Source organism: Pleurodeles waltl, chromosome 2_2, assembly GCF_031143425.1.
Source record: "Pleurodeles waltl isolate 20211129_DDA chromosome 2_2, aPleWal1.hap1.20221129, whole genome shotgun sequence".
Taxonomy (NCBI): Eukaryota; Metazoa; Chordata; class Amphibia; order Caudata; family Salamandridae; genus Pleurodeles; species Pleurodeles waltl.
Window position 1 is genome coordinate 847,370,677 of NC_090439.1, and position 25,288 is coordinate 847,395,964.

General features: G+C 46.3%; 1 protein-coding gene across 2 annotated transcripts in view; it reads left to right on the forward strand.

Annotated features, from left to right (window-relative positions):
* The window catches only part of TMEM67 (transmembrane protein 67), a 663,651-nt gene that overhangs the window by 160,650 nt on the left and 477,713 nt on the right, over positions 1-25,288 (forward strand). For both annotated transcript variants that reach the window (XM_069220469.1, XM_069220470.1), the window contains exon 10: positions 20,339-20,425. In XM_069220469.1, coding sequence (XP_069076570.1) covers positions 20,339-20,425 — 87 coding nt within the window. The remainder of the gene's footprint in view (positions 1-20,338; positions 20,426-25,288) is intronic.

A 25,288-nucleotide genomic window follows, 5' to 3' on the forward strand; every position in this document is an offset into this window, starting at 1 on the left:
GTTAAAGGTTATCTTTCAGCCATTTTGGCATTTTTTGGGTTGTCGGACTAACCTTCTTTGTTTAAGTCACCTGTTGTGGCCAGGTTCCTTACAAGCTTGCAGCACGTTTCGCCCCATGCCATTTATCAGTGGGATCTGAATCTTGTTCTCACCTTCTTGATGTCTGCACTTTTCAGCCTCACCACAAGTACCCTCTTAGCCTGTTGACCAACAAAACTGACTTTCTAGTAGCCATACCATCAGCCAGGAAGGTCAGTGAATTGAAGGCACTCGTGGCACACCCTCCCTACACCTCCTTCTAACTGAACAAACTGGTCCTCCAGACATGTATCTCCTTCCTACCGAAGGAAGGTGACAGGTGACTCCCTTCCATGTATGCCAGAAAATCACACTGCCTACATTCTTTACTCTGCCTCACTCCTCCAAAGAGGAGTAGAGACTCCATCATCTGAACCCAAAAGAGCTTTGTTGCTCTACCTTGACTGCTCAAAAGAGTTCCTTGTAGATAATGAACTCTCTGTGGGATACCCAGGAGCTAAGAAAGGGAAGGCCGTGCAGAAACAGTCTATCTCAAGATGGATAGTGCTTTGCATCAAGATCTGCTATGCATTGGCTAAGAAGAAACCCACTGAGGGTTTGCGTGCCCATTCCACCAGAGCTAAGGCTGAAGCCACTGCATTAGCCTGCGGAGTCCCTATCCTGGACATCTTTCAGGAAGCAACTTGGGCATCTATGCACACATTTACCAAACACTCCTGTCTGGACAGTCAGATATGTTGCCACCATCATTTTGCCCGTTCTGTTCTATAGGACTTTTTGATTGAAAATTGGCTTCGCAGACCTACCTCTGGGGTATTATTGCTTGGATACCTATTCTGAGGTAATTAATCTGAGGCTAAAAGTCTCTATCAGATGAAAAGGCTACTTACCTTCAGTAAAGCCTTATCTGGTAGAGTCTCTATCTAGCTGCAGATTCCTTACCGACCCTCCCATCCTCCGTGCTCTGCAAGCCAATTGCAGTGTAAGTGACACCCTTTTCAGGGCTTGAATTTTTCAAGACAGTGGTCTGTTCTAACGGCTCCGCACCTCACTTCTGGCACGGATCAAGCCTCTGATGCGGAGCTCAACAACGCCACCAACCGCGGCGTGCAGGGGTACTGGTAAAAATAAATTTACGGAGCAAGTCTGACGCGTGGGGATGATTGGTAAGGAATCTGAGGGTAGATAATCTCTACCTAGATAAGGTGTTATGGAAGATAAGTAATTTGTTCATGAAGGCCAATGGATCACACCAGACAAATGATGGTTGCTTTTTCATTGAGCACCTCTGATGAAAACCTCATTATCAGGTCTTGCCTGTCTTCCTAAGGATCCAGTTTCATCCTCAGCCCAGCAGCTCCTTGGTTGGAAGAGAAGTGAATCAAGAGCTCACCTTAACTTGTACAGATTAATCTTGAAATGAATCCAACTCCTGATGATGGATACTTGACAATGGCATGCTGGAACTGGTATGCTTCCTGGCTGGGATTCCCCGGTGAGTGCAAGAGAGTCTAAGGACCACAGTTAAATGCATTACTGAACCAGCTGCACGTTGTGGAGGCCTTGCTAGTCTGGTCAATGAGATGCTTGGGCCTTCAGGCACACAAATGGACATAGACCTCCTGATGCCTATGAACGAAAGCAGAATTTAGGAGACATGCACAGGAATTTTGCAAATATGAGAAAGCAGACTAGGAACCCTAGGCAGAACGGTAATTACTGCATAAAGTTATTACAAACAAGATAGTTATAGCCAGGGAGATTGCTGAAGTTTTCAAACTGAGTTCACGGGCAGTCAGTTGTAAAAGAGGCTCTGAGGCCACATTTGTGATCCAAATCGTGATAGATTTCCATGGGGATGGTGGGGAGAAAAGGTCAAATGTTAGAGAAACCTGATCTTGAGAGGTGAACTGTAGTCTTGAAAACATTAAGTACAAATAGACACAAAAAACATTAATGCATTTTACTGTCTGTGCACCAACAACTGTCAACTAGAATATCAGAAGAGTCCCATTGCAGGAAATGTAAGAATGTTAGGAGTCTATTTTGAAGTCAGAGAAGCGATCTGAGGGGATTTCATTTTGGTCTGGTATGTAATGAGTGACAGACTGCATGCAGTAGGGGTAATGTAGGTGTGCAGAGTTACGTTAACACTAGTATGTACACTGATGCTGTGCTGGCTGCTTTGAGTGGAGAAAAGCATCCATACATGTGGAGTGAAGGATACTAATCTTCCAGACATACACAATAGAGCTGTGTCTAAGGAATTAATTGGTGCAACTTGAATTGCAGGTGTTGATGCTTTAGCCAGCCATATTATGGGTTGCACACAGGTGTCTTTTCGTAATCCAAATTAGTGCACTCTTTCCTTGAAGAGAGTAGAAAGGACTGGAAATATTGAAAATGAATCTTTGCGACAGCTCTTTATTAGTACTTTTCTAATTTTCCAAAACACAAAGAAAATATACAACAGTTAGTTATTAGTGCATAACAGCCAGTAGAATATCCAGAAACAAAGAATGGGGGTAAATAAAAGAAAAAGTGATGCCACTATAGGCAGGCGGAACCCAGGAGCAACTGAGGAGATGACCACGGGGACCAATGAGCAGACAGCAGCCCGGTACTGGGTAGACGTATACCAGCCCTCCCGTGAGCGTAATGGTCAGGAGTGCATGTCAGCCTGTGGCCAGGGCCAGGGAGGGGTAAGAGGGCAGCGGGCCGCAGGCCCTAGGAAAAGGAGGAGTGGCTGTAAGAGGAGGTGGGTACTCCTGTGCTGATGCTGGGGTAGGGAAGCGCTAGGGAGAGGCAACGGCCACAAAGTGGCAGGAATGGAAAAAAATGACAGGATTAGCGCCAGCCAGTTTCCGTGAAAAAACGATCGGAAACAACCAAAGCAAATGGGGGATATGGGAAGGTGCCAATAAGCACCTCAGGGTGAATCCTAGCCAATTATAGTGAGAAATGTATCCCAGACTGTCTCAAAGAGGTCCAGGTTGTCATTGAGCTTGCATGTCATCTGCTCATGCGCGATATTGCAATGAAGTTGCACGTGACATTCCCCAACAGTGGAGATCGCTGCTGCCAATACCGTTGGATGTACAGCTTTTCCACTGCAAGAGTGACCGCATCCTAGTTATGTTCATGGGAGGTAAGTTCTGGGAGGTCTGAGATATTGTGGAGAAGAGCAAGGTGAGACAAAGAGGGAAGGAGCATTACAACGCTTGATGGACGAGAATGCAGAACTTTAATGAGTACCCCTTAGAGGTCTGAAAACCGGCCCGGTAGCGACCAAAGGCAGGTGGATACTGCAGAACTGAAGTGGGAACTGCTGTTGGCGCCGGCCCCATAGCCTCCCTCAAGCAGTGCATCAATTGGAGGACATGCCAATGGTCCATGAGCTGGAGGCCAAACTCTATGTAAAGAGGTGTGAAAGTGTTGGGTGCGGCCCTCTTGTACAGCTGATCCACTGAGAGCAGTTCCCATGCACGCCAGGACTTCCACATGAATGTCGACCCCCCCCATCCCCCAATTCGCAAAGCAGAATTGTGTCACAACGGTGCCTTCACATGCAATAGCGGGGGCACTCCAAGCAACTGGTGCGTTTCCCTCCTCACCACCATCGTCAACAACAGAACAGGATTAGAAGAAACTGTACCCAGAGGGAGAAGCTGATAAGGTGGCAGGGGCAGAGACGGAACGCCAAGCAAATGTCACTCCTGCCTCGTCCAGAGCGGAGTGTCCTGATGAGGTCCCAAGTGCACCGCTACTTGAGAAAGCTGGAAAGCAAGATAGTAAGAGTGCATATGGCAAGTGCAGGCCTCCCGCCCCCCTGTCCTCCCAGAAGGGCATCGCCCAAAGTTTAGGCTTGAAGCCACTCCAAATGTATGCACCAATGTCCACATCCTTAATTCCTAGATCAGTGATCCCACATGAACCCAAGGGACATTGTAATCACTGATCTAGGCCATGGTGGTCGATCGAGACATTGGGCAATGCCTCCCTCTTAGACAAGTTGATTTTATTTCCCTCTAGTCAGGAAAAATCATCAGTGAGAGACATTGCAGCTGCAATTGTTATCAGGGCACTGCACAACAGCAACATGATGTTGTTGCCATATAGAAGCGCCTTGATCTCACTTAAAGCCGTGGGGACACCGGTCACTCCTGGAGAAACGCCAGATCGCACCTGCCAAGGGCTCCAGGGCGAAGAGAACCACAAGAGGGGAAAGAGGACAGCCTTGGCAGGCCCCTCGCCCTTCTAGGCATTCAGGGAGAGTGACAATAATTCAGGGAATCATCTTTCGTCTGCCACAGCAGGTGAGATAAGAGGCGAAGATGGTCTTGAGAGCCCGGGACAAAGCTCATCTGGGTCTCTTGGATCAGAATGGGTATAACGAGATCCAGACGAGCAGCCAGCAGTTTCGTCAGTATCTTCATATCAACATTGAGCGGTCGGTAACTGCAGCAGTCCAGGGGGTCCTTACCAGCCTCAGGGAGAAAGGTAATGGTCGCTCTATTGGAGACAGCCCTGTGTGTGCCGGCTTCCAGAAAGGCCCTTTTGAGGTGGGGGACCAGGAGATCCTTCCCTGCTTTATAAAACTCATGGGAACCCGCCCTCCCCAGTAGACTTACACGTCGGGATGGCCACAATGGCATCAGCTACCTCTGTTATATGGTTCCTATGAACTTAGTAGGACTGGGTATATGTCAACAAGAACTTCACAGTATAAAGACTAAGGGCCTGATTTAGAACTCAGCGGACAGGGTACTTCATCACAACAGTGACAGATATCTTGTCTGCCAAAATCAAAATCCCATAATATTCTATGGGATTTAGATTTCGGCGGGTGGGATATCCGTCAAAGTTGTGAAGGAGTAACTCGTCCTTCGAGTTCTAAATCAGGCCCTTAGTCTACATATATCATTAGCAAATGTTAGTTTGTTTTTGCTAGCTCACAGTATCACATCTAAACCGCTAACCTTGCCAGAGTAATAGATGTTATTAGTAACCTCGAACATAACCACTCTGATTCCCAAGGAATTTGTGGAAACAGATCTGACTCTTTTGTGTTGTACTTTTGCATGCCCAAGGTGTGCACAAGAAAGATATACGAAAATGCAGTTTGAAAGAATTTATTGAAATATTATTTTTTACTAAGAAAGCATGAGCTGCAATTATTAGACAGATGAGACACATTACTGTAATGAGCTTTATGAGAATGGTGCAAAATGCAGCTAATTCAACCATGTTAATTGTTACAAATTTTACTCTACTCGTATTTGTCTCTAACACCTATTCTAATGAGAGCATAGCAGGAGTACCCTCTGCAAGATCTATTGGGATAGTCGAACCTCCATCCCTTGATCTTATGTGTCAGAAAGCTAGTCTAAGTGTGCAGGCTTTGTTACTTTGCAGTATAAAGGTGGGAGTCAGCAGGGCTGCCATCTCAGTCACAGTTTATAAAATGTGGATCCACTGCTAGCATACATAGTCAAAGTACTACAGTGCTTAATTGTTGTTCATCTAGCCCACATGGAGGAACGAACATACACAAGTCAATGTAAGTGCAACTGTACGGAAGCTATAGCCATGGAGGTCATATGGCGATTTGGTCTAATTCTGAGGAGGTTCCCTTGTGCGGAACGTGTTTCCTATTTTGATACAACCATACAGCAAATACAGTTTTGCAGGTCTTTAAGGGGTCGCATGCTCTGTATAGTTTTAATGATAGCAGAGAGACTATCTCTCATGGATGTGGGTATAATTAGTATATTTTGTTCATGGGGTCGAGTGTCATTTTTGGCTTCCAGTTTGAGGAGGGATGTGTTCCATATTTTGCTACCCCCTAGTGCTAATCCCTTACGAAACAGTTTTTTTTAGTATTTCCGCCTCTGGTCCTGCTACCTGTCACAAAGAATGCAACCATCTGGCAATGTCTGGGGGTGATGGTGCCTCCCAGCACATGGCGATGAGGCGTTTAAAGGTAGTAAAAGCCATGTCTATGAATCTGTGGAGGTATTTATCGCAGCGCTTCCTGTGTCGTAGCCCCAGTAGAAAGGATTCAGGTGTGGTTGTCAGTGCGTGATCTATTATGTCAGCTGTAGCCTCTGTCACCTGGCGCCAGGACGACTGTAGCGGGGTGCGTTCCCATACCTTGTGGAAGAAATTAGCTGCATTCAGGCTGCACCTCGGGCAGTTACGAATGGACATCGGGAACATGTATTTAATACGAGCAGGGGACAGGTAAGCTTGGTGTAGATAGTTGAATTGGATGAATCGAAGCCAGAGATTGCGTGATACCCCCTTAACTCAAGATATGACAGCCTCCCATGAGCCCTGTGGCTGAGGTTGGGGCAGTACCTCCTCTCATCGGGCGCAGGCATTGTCCTCCCCGTACAGTGTGTGGTGTTGAGGGCAGTGTACAATGTAGAGATTGCTTTACTGATCCCTGATCAAATAGTATCACTGTGAGTGCTTGCTAATGGTTCTGAGTCGCCATTCCTCCATATGTTATGTATAAGTCTCCTCATCGCACTATATGATAAAAACAATCCTGTGTGGAGACCGTGAGATTCTCTGAGTTTGTCGAACATCACACACACACACACACACACCCCCCCCCCCCCATCATCATCACGGGCCCTATTAGGAAGAAGTCGAAGCAGTCTTCTAATATTTAAAAATGTATTATGACCACCAGGAATAAAGCCCTATTGATCCTCATGTATCAATTCAGGCATTAATGGGAGGAGTTTATTTGCCAGAAGCTTCCCCCGATTTTACAGTCCAAATTTATTAGGGAAAGAGGTCTGTTGGATCTCATGTCGAGGGGGTCTTGGCCGGGTTTTGGTAACACTACAATGAGGGCCTTGCGTAATGTCTGTGGTAATTTACCTGCCATGTACACCCGGTGAACATCTCAAGAATAGGTGGTAGCAGGTGGGGTAGGTATGCTGAATAATACTTGACTGGCAAGCCGTCTGTTCCAGGGACCATATTGTGGGCCATTTGGGTCATGGGAGTATGAATTTCCTCCATCCTGATTGGTGCTTCTAGTTCCTTTTTATGGGATGTGCGTATTTAGGGTAGAGAAATAGGATAAAAAAAAGCAGATACCTGTGCTGATGACAGTGGCTCAGCCACCTCATATAATGATAGATAGTAATTCTTGAATGCCGAGTTAATGTCATCTTGGGTAGTGAGCACGTCCCCACTGTCTAGCCGAATTGCCCCAGTGGGAATATGCTGAGGAGTCTCCTTTACTAGCCATGCCAGTAATCGGCCCGATCTATCACCCTCTGCATATTGTCACATCATATAATGTCGATAGTCATGTTTGCACAGTCTCGCATCTGCCTCCTTATGCTGTTCGCTTAAGCCCCGGAGGAGATCTAGGTTGGCTGTCTGATTAGCTACGGCTGTCTCAGTTGCACGGAGTTTAACTTTTAGTGCTGCTTTGTCTCAATGTAGCTCCTGGTGGACCCCTGTGGATGTGGCAAGGCATTGCCCACGTACCACCACCTTGTGTGCATCCCATTATGGTTTTGTGTGAAATATGTGGAAATATATGTGGCTAATTCTTTGTGAAATAAAGGATCCGTCAAGGTCTGTACCTGCAATCGTCAGGTCGGGACCCGTGCAAGCAGTGTGCCTCATTGTAGATTCATTCTCAACGGGCAATGATCAGATAAGGTGCGAGCTAAATAGTCGGATCCTGTCTTCCTCTGTAGTAACGCCGTAGGCCCTAAGAATAAACCTATTCTGGTATGGATATCATGGACGGGGAGTAGAAAGAATACTCACTGCTCAGCGGGTGGCCTGCTCGTCACACGTCGTGGAGTCCCTTATCCGCACGCCAATGTTTGAGTTCTTGGGAGGTCCTTCTGCACATTGCTCCCTGCAGTGGTGTGAACGACCTGTCCATGTTTATGTCAGGGACACAATTAAAATTCCCTCCCCAGAGGGCAATCACCAACAGACCTCGGAACATGCCAGGTGTAATCCTACCAAGGAATTCCCCATTGGTGGAATTGGGAGCGTATATGCCCCCCATGGTCAGCGGTGTACCATCCAGTCGGCCTTCAGTGATCATATACCTACCATCAGGGTCTCTGAATGCGTTCCAGCACATACGGGACGCCTGATGCCACCCATATTAGTACCCCACTGGCAAATGCTGATACAGTGGTGCCATATGCCCGCCCTCCACCAGTTGCTGTTAAGCTTAGAGAGTCCGGTGTCTGTTAGGTATGTTTCTTGGAGTAGATCTATGTGAATCTTCTTAAGTCTTAGGTAAGCCTCTATGCGGTGTCGCTTGGATGGGGATGCCATTCTGCACACATTCCTTGTGATAATATTATAAGTAGGGAGAGATGGTGAAATTCGGGTATTCATGTGGGATTGTTCCATTTAAGTTGGAAGGTATCTGACTCCTCTACCTTACTGTCTGTTTCTATGTGAAACATGTGCGTGCTGTAAGCCCTGAACCCCCACCATGTTCGTCTCTCCATCCTCACAACCCCCACCTCCATAGAATTGTGCAGTCTTGTGCTCAGTACAACAGTGTAAACAACAAATAAAAGTGGCAACTTGGCTGAACGGAACACAGTATGGTAATCATCATCCACTGATCTATATCGGCGATGCAAACAGTAAACACGTGCAGTAAAACAATTCCATATGGTAAGTTGCGTGTGGGGACATCAAGAGCTGGCGCACTTCCAGCATCCGGCCTGTAGGATATAGCATATGTACAGCAGTCAACTCCATCTGCGAATGGATGTGTTCAACCCTAGTCCCCCGCCACCAGTAGGGACAACAAGCGGGAAGCCCTGCCGATAGGTCTCAGGCAGCCCATCTAGGTGGTCCAACATAAAGTATGCAGTACTTACATCCGACGGGCAACATCGCGGTCTATACATCGACTGTCATTCCGTATATTATGGTCCATATTAGGTGTTTCGTATGGTCTGTGTACCCCCAGGTATCTGCACTCCTGTTAGAGTCCTTCATTTGCTCCTGTTGGACCGAACCATGTTTATAAATCATCAGCCAATCAGGGGGTAATAATTGGATTATTGCAGGTGTCAGCTGAGCCACTATGATCACCTTGTTCAGAGTTAGATTCTGATGGTGTTCGAAGTAACGCAAAGGGATTCAACGTGAGCTGTGTGGCTTCTAGCAGTACCTTCGCTTGTTCTTCTGCAACTTCTGCCCTGGTAGGACCGGGCCTGGAGTCCGCGCAGCGCTTCTGTTTGTGCCTCTGGGATAACCATTGTTCTGCTGCTCGTTCCTCATTAGAGGGTTGGGCTAATCCATTAGCATGGAGCCATGTCCAAGCGACCTCAGGGGTGGCAAAAATGTGTATTTTTGTGTCATCAATCACTCGTAGTCTCGTGGGGAAAAGCAAGGCACACTTTATATTGTGATCCCGGAGCCATTGTTTGACTATGAAGAAGGAGTTTCTTTTTTCTGAACCTCCGCAGTGAAATCTGGATAGTCGGTGATGTTTGCATCTTCAAATTTTCACTACCTATGATTTTGAAAGTGTTGAAGTATTAAGTCTTATTACGGTAGTGTAGAAGGCGGGCTATCGGTTGTCGGACAGGGGCCCCCGGTGATGGTGACCTTTCCGTAATTCTGTGGGCTCTTTCTATTGAAAAGAATTTCAGGGTTTTATCTTGAACCACCGTGAATGTTAACCATTGTTCTAGAAACAGCTCCGCAATGGGGTCCTCCACTCTATCTGGGAACCCTGTGAAGTGAATGTTGTAGCATCTCGAGCGCCCCTCTGTGTCTTCTGCCCTCCGTTGTTGTGTTGCCACTTCCGTGGTTAATTGCTTCATCTGCGTTTGGAGGTCCTGGACGGATGGGCGCAGTCGTCATGGCTGACTCCGTATCCTCCATGTGTCAGATAATTTGCGGTGATCCGCCCGGAGTAAGTTAACATCTTGCGTCACCACATCAATCCTGAACTCCAAAGATGTTTTAGTGTCTAGAATGGCCTGCAATATTTTCTCAGATTGGGAGGAGTGACTGTGGAGGGTAGCATCTAGGCGCTGTAGGGCTTGAGTAGTGTCATTGAATGGCAACAGTTGTGTTGCCGAGCTGTCTGTCGCCAGGGTGGTTGGTTTCGCATTTGTAGGCTTCCCAATTTGATCACATGTGTGGGCGGCAGTCGCGCTGGTGCGGAGGGGAAACATTCACCACTGTGGCTCCAACCGAATGACTCGAGCTTCGGACCAAAATTCTGAACAGCGCAGTGTCCAAAGATCAATTCAGCATGTGTGCTCAGGTTGATCAAATTCTTGTTCCCCAAGTAGTAGTTATCAGCTAATATTATTCCAAGTATCCGTAGAGGTGTTAGCCCGTTTGATAGTTCCCGGTGTTATGGTTTGATACCTCAAAGTATTGTGGGAGTAGCCTCTGGCATTAGGTAGTTTACAGCCATATTATGTATTGTGCTTTAATATACAAGTGGTAGGTAGTTCCAATGCTTTGACTATTGCGGCATCGCCAGATTTAGCAAGCGAGCATCAGATTAATCAGGTTCTTCATTGCCTTGGTGTGGCTCTTCAGATCAGTATTCCTTTCTGCTCATTATTCAACAGTCAGTTATATTTGGGAACATGCACCTCTTTAACAAGGAGTATCGCTCACCATCTCCTCTGCACACTGTGTTGGCCCGTCACACCTGCTATCTCTTGGGCAGTCTCTAATAAATGTCCCCCTCAGATCTCCACTGTCTGTGTGGTCTCAGTGGAGGGGCCTTGCCCGCTGCTTCACTCTTCTACCGGTAGGTTGTGTCATCGTCTGGGGGCGTATGATGGGATCCCTAGTGCCCATACGGCAGTAGCCAATTCAGCCACTCCGGCGCACCACTACTATTATTTCCACCCTTGATAGGCCCTCCTCGGGTCCTCGCCGGAGCCCCCAGCAGTAACAACTATAGTCCCAATCGCAGGGTCTGTGACAGAACTTCTCAGGTGCAGCGGGCCTACCCTGCCTCTCTGTGTCTGTCCCCGTCTCACCTTTGCCACGTGGGGCCCGCAACACACCCTCAGTAGCCAGGCCACAGTCCGTTCCCTGTCATTCCCGGCGGCTCCTCCCCTTCTCTCGTCTGTGGAGCCACTGCCAGGGCACTCTGATGGTCCCAGGGGGCTAGCGGAGCAGGCTCCCCGCTTTAGTTCCGTGCTGTGTCTCCACTCACTTCTATAGGCCCGATCGGCTGCGGGCGATCTCCTGGCTCTCCTGGACATGCTTCAGCGGTCTCCACTGCAGCACTCAATGGTCCCCCTCTCCAGGTGCCCCCCAGGTGGCAGAAACCAGGTCAAAAATAGTAGGTGCCGCCTGTAGACCGCATAAACGAGCGGCTGTGTGCAGAGCTCCAATTTAGGCTCCCGCTCCGGTCGCCATCTTGGACCAAAAAGATGTCAAGTTAAAACTGAAATCTACAATGGAAGCTAAGCATGGGGCCTACAGCACCCCCTCCTCTGTAATGGCCCCCAACAGGGCCTCCTGTCCAGCAGCAGACACCACTGGCAAATGTAGAGGGGCCTGTGATCCGCAAAATTAAGGGAAGGGTAATAGTAAGTAAACCGAGATGAGATGTCATTGGAGGTGGAGCTTGACGTAGTGGGACAGGCCATTGACATTCATGGAGATCTGGTTAAGGGTTCCTGGTGACATGGATCAGAGGTGGGGTGGAGGGGCAGGATCCTCAAGTGCAGGAATAACCCCTGCAGTGCTGGGGAAGGGCACAGGACAGGGACAAAGAAGAAGGACCCCCCTAGGCATGGACCAGGGGACCCCCAGGTGGATATCTCTGGGAGCTGGACACAGCATTAATTGAACAGGAACAAGGAGGGGAAGGCAATAACCACAGAGAAAACAAAACAACACCCAACAAGAAACTCCATTTTTAGAGCTGGGCTGGAGACTGCACCCACTGTATTCACTGAGCTTCCCTGCCTGCCACACCAAGGATAAGATGAGGAAGAAGTATAGTGAAAGGTGGGCCAATCCCTGCAGGGGTGCGGTCAGCCTGCTCAGTTGGGGGTCAGTCACAATGCACAAAACGAAGGCAAATGAAGAAGGAAAAGGAAAGCAAAGCCAAACCACAGGAGGAAGGTGGCGGGACAGAAAGCTCGGCCTGTGGTAAACGGGGAGTTAGGAGCCGGCAGCTGAAGCTCAACCCCTCGTCAATCATGAGGAGAGATACAGAAAAGGCCCCACACCCCCTGCCAGCAGGACAAAGGCAGCATATCAAAAGAAAGCTCCTGAGGGCGCAAGGCGCAGCTGTAGGAAGCTGGCTCCCTATATAGTATATCAAAGTGAGATATAGTGTGCACAGAGTCCATGGGTTCCCCAGAGGCTTAACAGAAGCTAAGGTAGATAATACTAATGCTCTCTTTTGTAGTAGTATGGTAGAGCTGTTAGACTTATCAGACGGTAGTGCAAAGCATTTGTTGTACACACAGAAACAATAGAAGAAGCACACACTCAAATGACTTAACTCCAGACCAATGGTTTTTATATAGCAAAAAATATATTTTCTTAATTTATTTTTAGAACCACAAGATTTAAGTTGCAGGTAAGTACTTCAATAGATTCATATTTCACACATGTATCAATAGTACTTTGTTTGAAATTGATAAGTTATAAATTTTTTGAAATATTGCCAATAATCTGTTTTTACACTTGACATTGTAATTTACAGAAACAGTTCCTGGCGGGAAGAAAAGTTAGATCAATTTGCAGGTAAGTACAACACTTACAGTTCCAGTTTCCGGGGATTAGGAAGTCCATAGGTCTGGGTTCAATTTAACCCCAAACACCCACCACCAGAAATACAGGGCCGGTCGGGTGCAGAGGTCAAAGTGTAGGCAAAATTAACGTGGGTTCCTATGGAGACTGGGGGTTCTCGGTTTCAGATCTGCAGTTAGGTAGGTACCCGGGTCTTTGAAGGGCAGACCTGGGGGGGTTTAGAGGAGCACTGGAGGGGCCACAAGTAGGCACAGGGGCTGCCGGGTGCAGGGTGCAAAGAAAGCGTCAGGTCTTCAATGATTTCTATGAGGGGACCCGGGGGTCACTCAGATACTGCAGGCGAGGTCCAGGAGGTTGTTGCAGGCAAGCGGTCCAGCGAGGGGTCGGGCTAGGTGCACTGCGAGCGCCTCCTTTGGCGTAAGTGTGACTATAAGGGGACACTCCCCCTCCTGGAATCTGAGGCCAGTAGCCTTAGATGTTGGGGCCTCCGCGAGGTATTTCCTTGCCACAGGTAGGCCCCTTCAATTGTTATAAATCCTTTCCACTCTTTTATTGAGGGTTGACTGTTTGTGCATTGCATGACATTTAGGGATCCTAGGCCCTGAAGCATGCCCCCAGACCTTCCTTGGCTCATTGTAGAGGGCAGAAACATGTCGGCCACTTTTTAGATAGGTGACCCAGTGAGTCCTTTCTCTCACCTTGGCGTCCCACCCTTGTTTTTAATACACCAGCAGACACCACTATTAAAAGTGTAGATTACACACCGGTATCTGCCTAGGTGTTTTTATATCTTCCCCTAGCTTAGCTGGATCCCACTAAACTCCAGATAGAAATAATTTACGCACTCCTTCCAGTTCCTTTAACGGTGAGGTTGAGCCTGCCCAGGTGGCACTGTCCTACCTGGGTGGGGCTAGGTGGTCAAATGATGAAGCATGATACTATATAGTGTGTGAGACCACCTAGTCCGTAAAGGAAATACCCCCTCTCCCTATCCATCACCATCCCACAGCACTCACACTCCACGTTTTTGACACCAAGCGAGGCCTAGGAGCCCGTGGATAATCTCCTGTGGTTATAGCTCTGTATCATTAGTGAACCCCATACCCTTTTGTGTTTATTGTCGCAGGCAAACCACAGGCTGGTCAGGGAGGAGGGCTGTCTGCTGAACGTTGCTGCCCCAGAGGTTGGGTTCTCCAAGGCCTGTGGGCCTGCAGGTGCAGTGTGTCTTTAGACATCTAATATCTTTGACCAGAGCTTTCGCGGTCGGGGGGCCCTCAGGATTCCCTCTGCAGGCATCGTCGTGGAGAGGTCAATCCAGGGTGGGCACTTACTCAGAACCGCCTAGGGATCTTCTCCATCTGGTTGGTCCTTCTTCTTCTTGTCAGGTCAGCAGGAATCTGGTGAGCTGGGTTCAGGGAAGCACTTGAATACAAGATTTAGGGGCGTTTCAGAGGGCAGTAGCCAATGGCTACTGTCCCTGATGGTGGCTACACCCTTCTTGTGTTCACTCCCTTTGGGAAGGGGGGCACAAACCTAACCCTATTAGCCCCTGTCCTCCAAACCAAGATGTAGGCTTATGCAAGGAGTGGGTCACCTCAGCCTTTGACACCTTAGGGGTGGTCCTGGCTGGGGTGGTCACTCCTCCCTGTTTTACCTAATTTTCCCACCAGACCTGCTGCCAAAAGTGGGGCTTGGTCCGGGGGGCGGGCAGCTCCACTAGCTGCAGTGCCCTGGAGCAGTATAACATGAGGCCTGAGCCTTTGATGCTCACCACCAGGTGTTACGATTCCTGAAGGGGGGAGGTGTGAAGCACCTCCACCCAGAGCAGGCTTTGTTTCTGGTCTCAGAGAGCACAAAGGCTCTCACCCCATGGTCAGAAACTTCTCTGCTAACGGAAGGTTGGCACAGACCAGTCAGTCCTACACTACAGGATTGGGTAAAATACAGGGGGCCATCTCTAAGAGGCCCTCTGTGTGCTTTTTAGAATAAATCCAACACTGGCATCAGTGTGGGTTTATTGTGCTGGGAAGTTTGATACCCACTTTAGTATCAAACTTCCCAGTAGTTAGTGAAGCCATTGTGGCGCTGTGGAGTTCGAAATGTCAAACTCCCAGACCATATACTTAATATGGCCACACTGCACTTACAATGTCTAAGAATTGACATAGACACTAAAGGGGCATATTGCTCATGTAGCTATGCCCTCACCTGTGGTATAGTGCACCCTGCCTTAGGGCTTTAAGGCCTCCTAGAGGGGTGACTTACCTATGCCACAGGCAGTGTTTTGTGGGCATGGCAAACTGAGGGGGGATGCCATTTCGACTTTGTCTTTTACTCCCCAGCAACACACACAATCTGCAATGGCAGCGTGCAAGTATTTGGTGAGGGGTCCCTTAGGGTGGCACAACGCATGCTGCAGCCCTTAGGTACCCTTCCTGGCCCCTGGGCCTTTGGTACCACTTGTACCTTTTACAAGGGACTTATCTGTGTGTCAGAGGTGTGCCAATTGTTGAACCAATGGTACATTTTTAGGGAGATATCAGCACACTCTGTCAAGTCAGCATCAATATCAGGCAAAAAGTGTAGGAGTAACTGCAACAAGGACCGGTTTCCTACACAAACCCCCCACAGCCCACAGGCCGGGAGACTCAGCCAAATACCGGAGAGTCTTCCTAGTCTGTCAGGTGAGGAAGAGTAGGGAAGCAGGCTGGTTTGTTGCAGGGCCTACTCTGCCTTGCATCCTCCTGTCTAAGTCATTTCTTCTGGGGCACAGACCTACCTCAACAGTATTAGGACCCAGTGTGAATTGCTTCTTGTCTGTGTTTTTAAGGTCTTCACCTATTCTTTTTATCTTGGGATTAGAGGCATCCACCTCTGCAGATCCTATCTTAGCCAGTGCCTCCCCGAGCTTACCCAAAGTGGTTACCCATAGTTGTAGTAACCCTACCACGACCAACAGGGTCAAAGGACCTATCTTGCTTTTTGGCATGGGGTCAGACCACCATGCCCAGGACAGTGCAGCCATAAAGGCTAACACCCAGCAGAGCCCACTGACAGCTGTCAGTGCCCTGAACAACACCTTTAGCTCTTCAACAGGGGAAGGCGCTAAGATACAGGGCTTCTTTGCGTTCATGGTGCCTGTCTGCTGTGGTAGAGTGGGGGTTGCTACATCTCGTAGTAAACACCCTTCTTCCACTCTCTCTTCTGTTAGCTGAGGAGCCACCCACTCATGCATAATAGTTGCCTGGCTGGTCAGGACTTCTTGTTGGTCAGGCTGGACTTCACCAGTTTCAACTTTGGAGTTCTCCCCTACTGGAGCAGAATCTATTTGGCTTACTGGAACCTTGGCTAAAGGCTGTCCACCTTTCCTGCACTGCTTTTTCTTCTTTTCCATCTGGGATCTACCTTTAGCCACTGCAGGGGCAGTACCTCAAGAATCCTTGGGAGAGGGTTGGTACTGGACCAGCCCCTCTTTGGGGCTCAGATCAACCTCTGGGTAGTCATTTCCTAGGAGACAATCAAGGGTGGGGTCTGTACTGACTACCATCCTCCTCCAGCTAAATGTCTTACCCAATTCTAGTGACACTAAAGCTACAGGCCTGTTAGTGACCTTTTCTGAGTTAACCCTTACTCTGGCAGTCTCAGCTGGGATGTGCTAGTTTGAGAGCACCAGCCTGTCATGCACAGTAGTGTGACTGGCACAGGTGCCTCTCAGGGCAGTGGCTGGGATTCCATTCACCAGTAGGGGGTGGAAGTGTCTACTTCCCTCTGGAATCTCCAACTCACCTGTGGGGCCCATTTCCCAGTTAAAGGCTATGAGGACCTCCTCATCTGAGGAGTCATCCCCAATGGCCACACTGGCTACCCCTGGGGTTTTGCAAAGGGGTTTGTTTTTGGGACAAGAAGTCTCCTTGGTGTGGTGCCCTGTCTGTCTACGGTTGTGGCACCATGCCTTAATGGCATCGCAGTTTTTCGCCTGGTACGCACTTTTGTTTTGGGATGCATCTTGGGGCCCACCCACCTGGACAGGTTTTTGGGGGCCTACTGAGGAAATGCTTTCTTTATTTCTGGGAGTGTCACCCACCTTCTCCTGGGAAGGCTATGTAACCCCTTTCTTTTGGTCACCTCCAGTGGAAGCCTTGGTCACCCTAATCTTGACCCAGTTGTCTGTCTTCTTTCCCAATTCTTGGGGAGAAATTGGACCTAGGTCTACCAGATATTCATGCAACTTTTCATTGAAGCAGTTACTAAATATGTGTTCTTTCTTAAACACATTATAAAGACCATCAGTCATGCATTTCATTTCCAGTTACTCAACCATCCAGTGTTTTCACTGAATAGTTTATAAAATCAACCCAGGACTAGCTTGAGGTTTTGTGAGCCCCCCTGAACCTAATTCTATACATCTCAGTGGTGAATCCAAAGCCTTCAATGAGGGTAGCCTTCATGTGGTCATAGGATTCAGCATCTGCACCAGTGAGTGTGAGGAGCCTATCCCTACACTTACCAGTAAACAGTTCCCAAAGGAGAGCTCCCCAAGTAGACTTTTTTATTCTTCTGGTTCCACAAGCCCTCTCAAAAGCTGTGAACCACTTGGTGATGTCATTACCATCCTCATATTTGGGTACAATCCCTTTGGGGATTGTAGGGGTGTCAGAATACTCTATGTCCCTAGTTCTTATGTTGAAGCCACCATTAATTGGTGCTAAACTCACTTCTGTTCTATCCCTTTCTGTAGCCAGGAGCTGTTTCTCCAAGGCTAATCCTTTGCCCATCCTTGCTAAAAGGAAGTCTTCATTGAGGCTGCCCTCAATGTTCCCAGAGGAACTAGACTCCCCTATGGGAGACCCAGATTCTACGAGTACTATCCTTGGGGACAGGAACCCTGTTCTCCCTAGTTAGGTGAGGAGGGGGGAGGTCATTCTCCTCATTTCTAACATCTTTCATGTCTGAGTGGAGGTCTTCCTCCTCAGCAGGGTGGTCCCTTGTATATTCTGCCAAGAGCTCCTGAAGCTTGACCTTGGTAGGGTTGGAACCTGCTTTAATCTTTTTCAGCTTACAGAGGGACCTTAACTCTGCCATCCCTAGATGGAGATAAGGGGTGAAGATGAGTTCCACAACCATTTCCTCTGAGCTGCTCATTATGTTACTAAAGTTGAAATTACTTTTTAGAAACTAAAAACTACTTCTAGTAACTAATTCCTAACTTACAATAACTTTTAAATCTAAAAAGAAATGCTAAGGGGACTTAACCAGGACCCTAGCAGAACTTAAAAAATTTCGAAACATTTGCCAAGTTCAAAAATCAGTTCCTAAAGGCAATTTTGGAATTTAGTCGTGTGATCAGGTATTGGCTGAGTAGTCCAGCAAATGCAAAGTCGTAGACCCCAACGCTGGTCCACCAATGTTGGAAGCTGGCTCTATATATATACTATGTCAAAGTAATATATAGTGTACACAGAGTCCAGGAGTTCCCCAGAGGCCTAACAGAGGCTAACATAGATAAAACTAATGCTCTCTTTTGTGGTAGTGTGGTCGAGCAGTTAGGCTTATCAGAGGCTAGTGCAAAGCATTTGTTGTACAAACACAGACAATATAAGAAGCACGCACTCAGTGACTTAACTCCAGACGAAAGGTTTTTAATTTAGCAAACATATATTTCCTTACTTTATTTTTAGAGCCACAAGATTCATGTTGCAGGTAAGTACTCCAATAGATCTGTATTTCACCCATGTATCAATAGTACTTTGTTTGAAATTGATATGTTATACAGTTTTCGAAATATTGAAAAGTTAGATCGATTTGCAGGTAAGTATAACACTTACAGTTCCAGTCTCCGAGGGTTAAGAAGTCCACAGGTCGGGGTTCAAGTTAACTCCAAACAACCACTACCAGCAACACGGGCCCGGTCGGGTGCAGAGGTCCAAGTGTAGGCAAAATTGACATGGGCTGTTATGGAGACTGGGGGCATTCGGTTTCAGATCTGCAGTTAGGTAAGTACCCGTGTCTTCGGAGGGCAGACTTGGGGTGTTTAGAGGGGAGGCCACAAGTAGGCACCAAACATACACCCTCAGCCTGCACTGGGGCGGTCGGGTGCAGGGTGCAAACAAAGCATTGGGTCTTCAATGATTATCTATGAGGGCACCCGGGGGTCGCTCAGATGCTGCAGGCGAGGTCCAGGAGGTTGCCTCGGGCAAACCACAGGTTGGACAGGGAGGAGGCCCGCCTGCTTGAACGTTGCTTCTCCAGAGCAGAGCTTTCGCGGTCAGGGGGGTCCTCGGGATGCCCTCTGCAGGCGGCGTCGTGGAGAGGTCAACCCCGGGTGGGCACTTGCTCAGTACCTCCTGGGGGTCCTGTCTAGCTGGTTGGGCCACTTGGACACGGGCCGTGGGCATCGGGTGCAGAGTGTTCAGGACTCACACATTTGGAGTGGTGTTGGAGTCCTTGGGTGTTGTTTCTTCTGGAACAGGGCAGGTGTTCAGGGGAGTTCTTGGTCCTTTTGGGTGCAGGGCAGTCCTCTGTAGCTTGCCAGAGGTCACTGGTCCCGCTGGATGCGTCGCTGTGTTTGTGCAGGTTCTTTGAAGCAGGAGACAAGCCAGTAGGGCTGGGGCCAAGTCAGTTGTCGTCTTCCTTCTTCTCTGCTGGGGTTTTCAGCTATGCAGTCCTTGTTCTTCTTGTCAGGTCGCCATACATCTGGTGAGCTGGGTTCAGGGAAGCCCTTAAATACATGATTTAGGGGTGTTTCTCGCGGGTCAGAGGGCAGTAGCCTTTGACTACTGTCCCTGAGGGTGGCTACACCCTTCTTGTCCATGTTGAGGCCAACCACTCAAGGGAACATCCCTTTGGGACCCTCTCTCACATCCCTAGGGGTCAAGGTGTGCTTGCCCTGCCCAGTTATATTTTTCTAATTAATTTTTTAGGACGCAGGGACCGTGTCTGAGTCCGTATCGCTGCCTCACCATATTGTCCATGTTGTGGCCAGCAAATCAGGATTGACTAAAGTTGCCAATCAAAGTATCTTTGGACACCAACATGCCAGATATACCTAACGTTTCAATCCTTTCATGCCAACCAAGCCCCGTTTAATGCTCATTTCTCGAAAGCAATCGAACAGGTCTACACCACATTACAAAAACCCACTTTCTGAGTAAAGGTCTGGCTTTCTGCTAATTTTGGCTAATTTTGTTCTGCCATTTGCTCTGTATCAGAACGCAAAGCTTCTTATGGTGTTTAACATGGTAACACATTTTTTTGGAAGTCTTGCTTTTCTCTTGGCCCCACATGAAGGTTCTGCACAAAACTTTTTATTTAGGAGTGAAGGTAAATTCATAGATATTTTTGGGAATATACATTCAGATTTATCAAACAAAGCCAATGTTATTAGCAAAACAAAAACACTCTTACTTTGGAAACTGTAATTTAACAACACAGTGACATAATATAGTATGATATGGGTTGATGTCCGGCACAAAATGGCAAAAGAACCAGACTTTTGTATTTCTGCAGTTTAAGTAATTCTTTCTTACATTGGCAGAACACTCAGCTTCAGTTTATGGCAGCCTTGTACGACGCAAGGGGAAATTTTCTGAACTGGCAAAATTTGGAGGAAGGCATTTTACAGGTAAAACTTATTTATATATTTTTTATTTTTGCTTTGTACATGGTTTATATAAAATATGCATTTTCAATTACTTGAAATAGTGGTTACGTTGAAGTTTTGAATTTATTGTGGTGTAGCTTCTAACATTCTCCTGTTACTAAAATCTTACTTTGGATGTAGCAAAATAAGAAGCAGAAAAGTCATTAATAACAACCATTTCACTGATGTCAAAAGGTATAGATGATTAACACATCCATTGAAAATGCAAGAAAATATTGCACCTTTTGAAACCTGCAAATGTTTCACAGTAAACCATTTTTATTACCAATGTATTTAATTTTTTACATTAATTATTTGGAGACATTTTACATTTTGCTTTTTTCCTAGGCTTGTCAGTTTGATCCTGTTCCATACACTTTCTGAGAGATTTTTTGTTGTGATCAGGGGTTAAAGTCATGTGTCATAATAACAGAGATTTGTGAAAACGAGTCTGGCCTCTGATAAGAAGGGATCAGACTCAAGTCACAGTGGTGTTTGCTAGCATTTCCCACCAAAAACCATCCCAAAAGACATTTTGTGGTCTCAAAAAAAGTCCTAAATAGGCAATCCATTTTACTAATTGGCCTTTAAAGTTGACAAAATTGGACTTTATAAAAATACCACATATGACGTTGAAAACAAAACAGATGGTCGAAAAGCATAAAGAGAAGCTTTGCTCCTTTAGTAAACAAAAAGTGCCTTCCGGATCCAATTTAAAAGGTGCCAAAGACCACAAGACCGTGGTCAGAATAATCTAAAAGCAGCGAGTGCACTGCAAAAGTTGAAAGAGCATGAAGGATCCTTAGGGGAATATACCTTAGATCCTTGCAGTGGCTGTCGCAGGACTCAATGTTCAAACTTTGACCATAAGTTTCCGGGGAGAAAAAAGAAGCACAGACATCGAAAAATGTAAGTTGCTAAAAATAAAAATAATTTTTTGACAAGGATTTATAATCGTTTAAGGAAACAAAGAAAAACAAAAGCAAGAGATGTAGGAGTCAAAAGTCCTATATGTGCAGCCAATTCAGTATCGTCCTTTCATTACACAGAGCATGAAGACGGTGACCTGCAGGGAGATCATGTGGTGCCTCCTCACACAGAGGACCGATAAGACCTTCCACTCCCTGCACACAAGGGCGTGGAAGAACTAATGTAACTGATGTAAATGCTGACAACCCATAACCAGAGAATAAATGTAATCAAAATGGTCTTCACCTCCAAAAGATAATGTCCATTAACCATGTGGTGGTGAAAAGAACTGAAAATGCTTCTGGAATGCAAATAAAAGAACACCAGGATTAGACATGCTTGCTTTTGAAAAAACTGCACACCAAGCAGAGAATAGAATAGCTATGTTACCTTGTGTAATACAGAGAGGTAGGGAGGTTTGTTATAATCCACTAACTGCCAAGACATTTAAACCTGGAATAGAAGAAACACATACGCCCTCTGCCTAAGTCTCTTGTTATAATAAGTCATGCAGGGAAGCAGGCACTCAAATTATAGGAAGAGCAAGGAAAAGGTCCAAGGTCCAAGAATGCAACAGCAGCTTCTAGACCCCCACCAGAGAAAGGAAAGGAAAATACTTCATGCTTTTAGTAAAGACAGAAAAACCTGCAGTGAATTCGTCTAAGCTCTTTTTAGGGGATGTGACCATCAGCAATGTGAAGACGTTTGCAAGCTCTACAGCATCTTCCTGATAAATATGAGAACATAGGTGAAAGTATGGGAAGGCAAAACCATTGCCAGTCAATTTCTCAAACCAACACTTTATGTGGCAACCAATGGCAAGCTGACAGATAAGTGCCAGAACCATGCAATGGGAGCAAATTCAAAAGCTATTGCACATCTGCCTGATAACGAAAAGTAAACATGATTGTATTGAAAGGCACAACCATCACCAATATATGTCTCAGATTATCTGTTGATGCGGCAGCCTTTGCAAGTTAAATACCAGAACCAAGGTCAGAATTCAAGCTTGACCTGAGAGTCAGATTTTAAACCCAAAGTCCAAGCTAACATAGATGACATGTTATTCCATGGTGAACAATTATTTGGATGACTCATTAAGAAGGATGAAGAATGATAATGAAACTGCGAGCCCTCCAGTCTATGGGAACCTTTAGAATGTGGAGAGCTAGCCAATAAATTAAACCAACACGGTTACTTGCATCAGCAACAAATAAAGGAGCCAGCAACTACTCTTATTGACAGCAGTCAGGCAGCAATATAGTCCTTTATGAAAGGGACAGAACAGGAGGCCAGGACCTACCTGGTTCATGCACAGTGACTCCATCTTACAGCCCCAGACCACATAACATGTGAGCAAACTCAGATTCGAATGGAAATCAACTCTGACCAACAGCGCTAGTGAATTATAACATATGTTTATTGCATAGAATTATTATAGCAAACATCAGGTGTCGCACCAAAGATTTCATGAGGGTAGATCATGCCCAACTACTATCTATATCAGGAGAGTATCAACTAAATTATTAGTTTATGCACCAGTTGGTGTTTACATTGTTTGTAAAAGATGTCCCTGTATTATCTCAAGGAAATACATTTTTTTTAGCAGAACTAGATACAAGCAAGGGCTCAGCAATACCTAATTTAAAGTCCTTTCTAGCACACAAGGGAGCTTGAGCAAATTATTGTAGATTATTCTTCAAGGAGGTATTCTTTGTTCTGTTTTGTTCATATAAAATGCTTCAAGCCAACACTTTTCATCTGGCTTCGTCACCAAGACTTGCTCAGTGCTAAAAACTACACATAAATGAAATGCCCTTAACAAGGTCTCATGTATAGGTGCAGATCCTACATCCAGACGTGACAGATCTTATATTGTGATATTTGAAACAAATGAACTGTAGTGCATAAAACAGACAAAAATATTCCCATTGAAAACCGAATCCCCTGTGAATGTACAGAATACCCAATTATGGTGCACCAATAACATACTCCACGTAGGATACCCTTACATACTCATTACAAGATTCACGCAATGTTAATAACTGTGTGTAATTATTGTATCCACAGCCATAAGGTAGGTTACAAATTCTACAATGAAGCTATGCGTTTGGAGTCAGTCTCAAAAGTGAATATAAATAAATTCATGATTGTTTACTGTTAATGAAAGGCACACCTTAAAAAATATGCTATAACCGATTCAGCTCACGTCATAAGTTCTGAATATTATAGTCTTCCAATAAAGTAACAGTTTCAAAACAGTAACAAATTCAAATCACGAAAGGCACAGTTTATTAAAACAGCACTCACTAAGTTGTGATGAACCAGCCATGTTCTCATGCGTCCCACAAGTTTATCACCAAAGTGCCACTATCTAAGAAAACACCACAACTGAAAGAAAGTCAGAACCGCACCCTAGGTGTACACAATCAAAGAATCAAAGGTAGCCCCAATAGCTGTCCATAAGTCCCAACCAAAATCAATATGTATCCATTCTCTTTTCCTTGGCACCTAAGCGTAAAAGCCAAAATCCCCACAATGTCACATCCATACTTCACATACTTACATATCTAAGACCAAAAAACTAGCTTTTTGCAAAAAGATAGAGGGTGTCCAACGTATACGTTATATGAGTATCTGATCTAAATATAAGAGAAATTATATAAAGTTCCCTACATCTGTATGTTAGAAGATTGTCACATTGATAATCAGAGTAAAAGAAAGCTAAGACCTCCATTATTCCTGCTTTGCATGTTCCTTTTACCTCATGCAAAATAATGTCCATAAGTTAATGAGAAGGGGCTCTAGTATGAGTCACCCAGTGCATCAAAGCCTCTGTAAAAAATAATAGCAAAAAACGAATAATTAACAACTATAACGAAAACACATAGGCCCTCATTACATTAATGGCGGGGAGGTGGGTGTTGTGTGTGGGGGGGTGCATGTATGTGTGAGTGTGTGCATGAATACGAGTGTGTTTAGTGTTTGCGTGCGTTTATGCATGTGTGTGAGTGGGTCTATGAATGGAAATAGAATGCGTGTCTGTGTAAATGTGGATATGTGTGCATGAATGAATGCATGCGTGTATATATGCGTGTATGTCTGTGTGAATGAGTGTATGTTTGCGTGTGTGTGTGTAAGGGGGAAGAGGGAGGGAGCGTGGATGAAGGGGGCTGTGGGGGGCATCTGGGGAGTGTTTGGGAGTCTTCTATCAGTGACAGGGAAGGAATTCCCTGTCACTGATAGGGCCTACCACCATGGTTTTCGTGGTGTTACGAACGCCACGGAAACCACGGCGGTAGGCAGGGTCATGATACCGCCGTCAGTACAATAGTGGCCGCCGGGCTGCTACCGCCATGGTGGTCGGAGTGGTACATTGGCGAGTTGGCTTCAGCCAACCCGCCAATGTCATAATGTGGCCAGCCTTTTAGCGGTACTACCGCCACATTATCTCTGACCGCTGGGGTCATAATGACCCCCATAGTCTCTGTCACAGTGGCAAACAAGAAAGGTACTACCAGCCATCACACCATATCATTCTGCGAGTCACTAGCTTCCTGTGTATGCACTATTTTTAAACCAAGTGGAGAACGGGAACCAGTAATAGAACAAATTGTTTATAGTCAAAACTGTAACCACCATCTTGAAATTTCCAAAACCTCAAAAAAAGTGAAAGGACTGCCTCTCATGGGTGTGCAAAACAAGTCAAGCATCTGATAATCTTTCAGTATATCAGTAACCTTTGTTGTTCGCAGTGAAAGTGTAGCTGTCATCTTGAGCTGGTCCAGGAACATTACACTAGATTAAAAATCAAATCCGCGGATAAGTAAATGGAATGTGTCAATGAGTAAGAAACTCAAGTCATGCATCTGATGA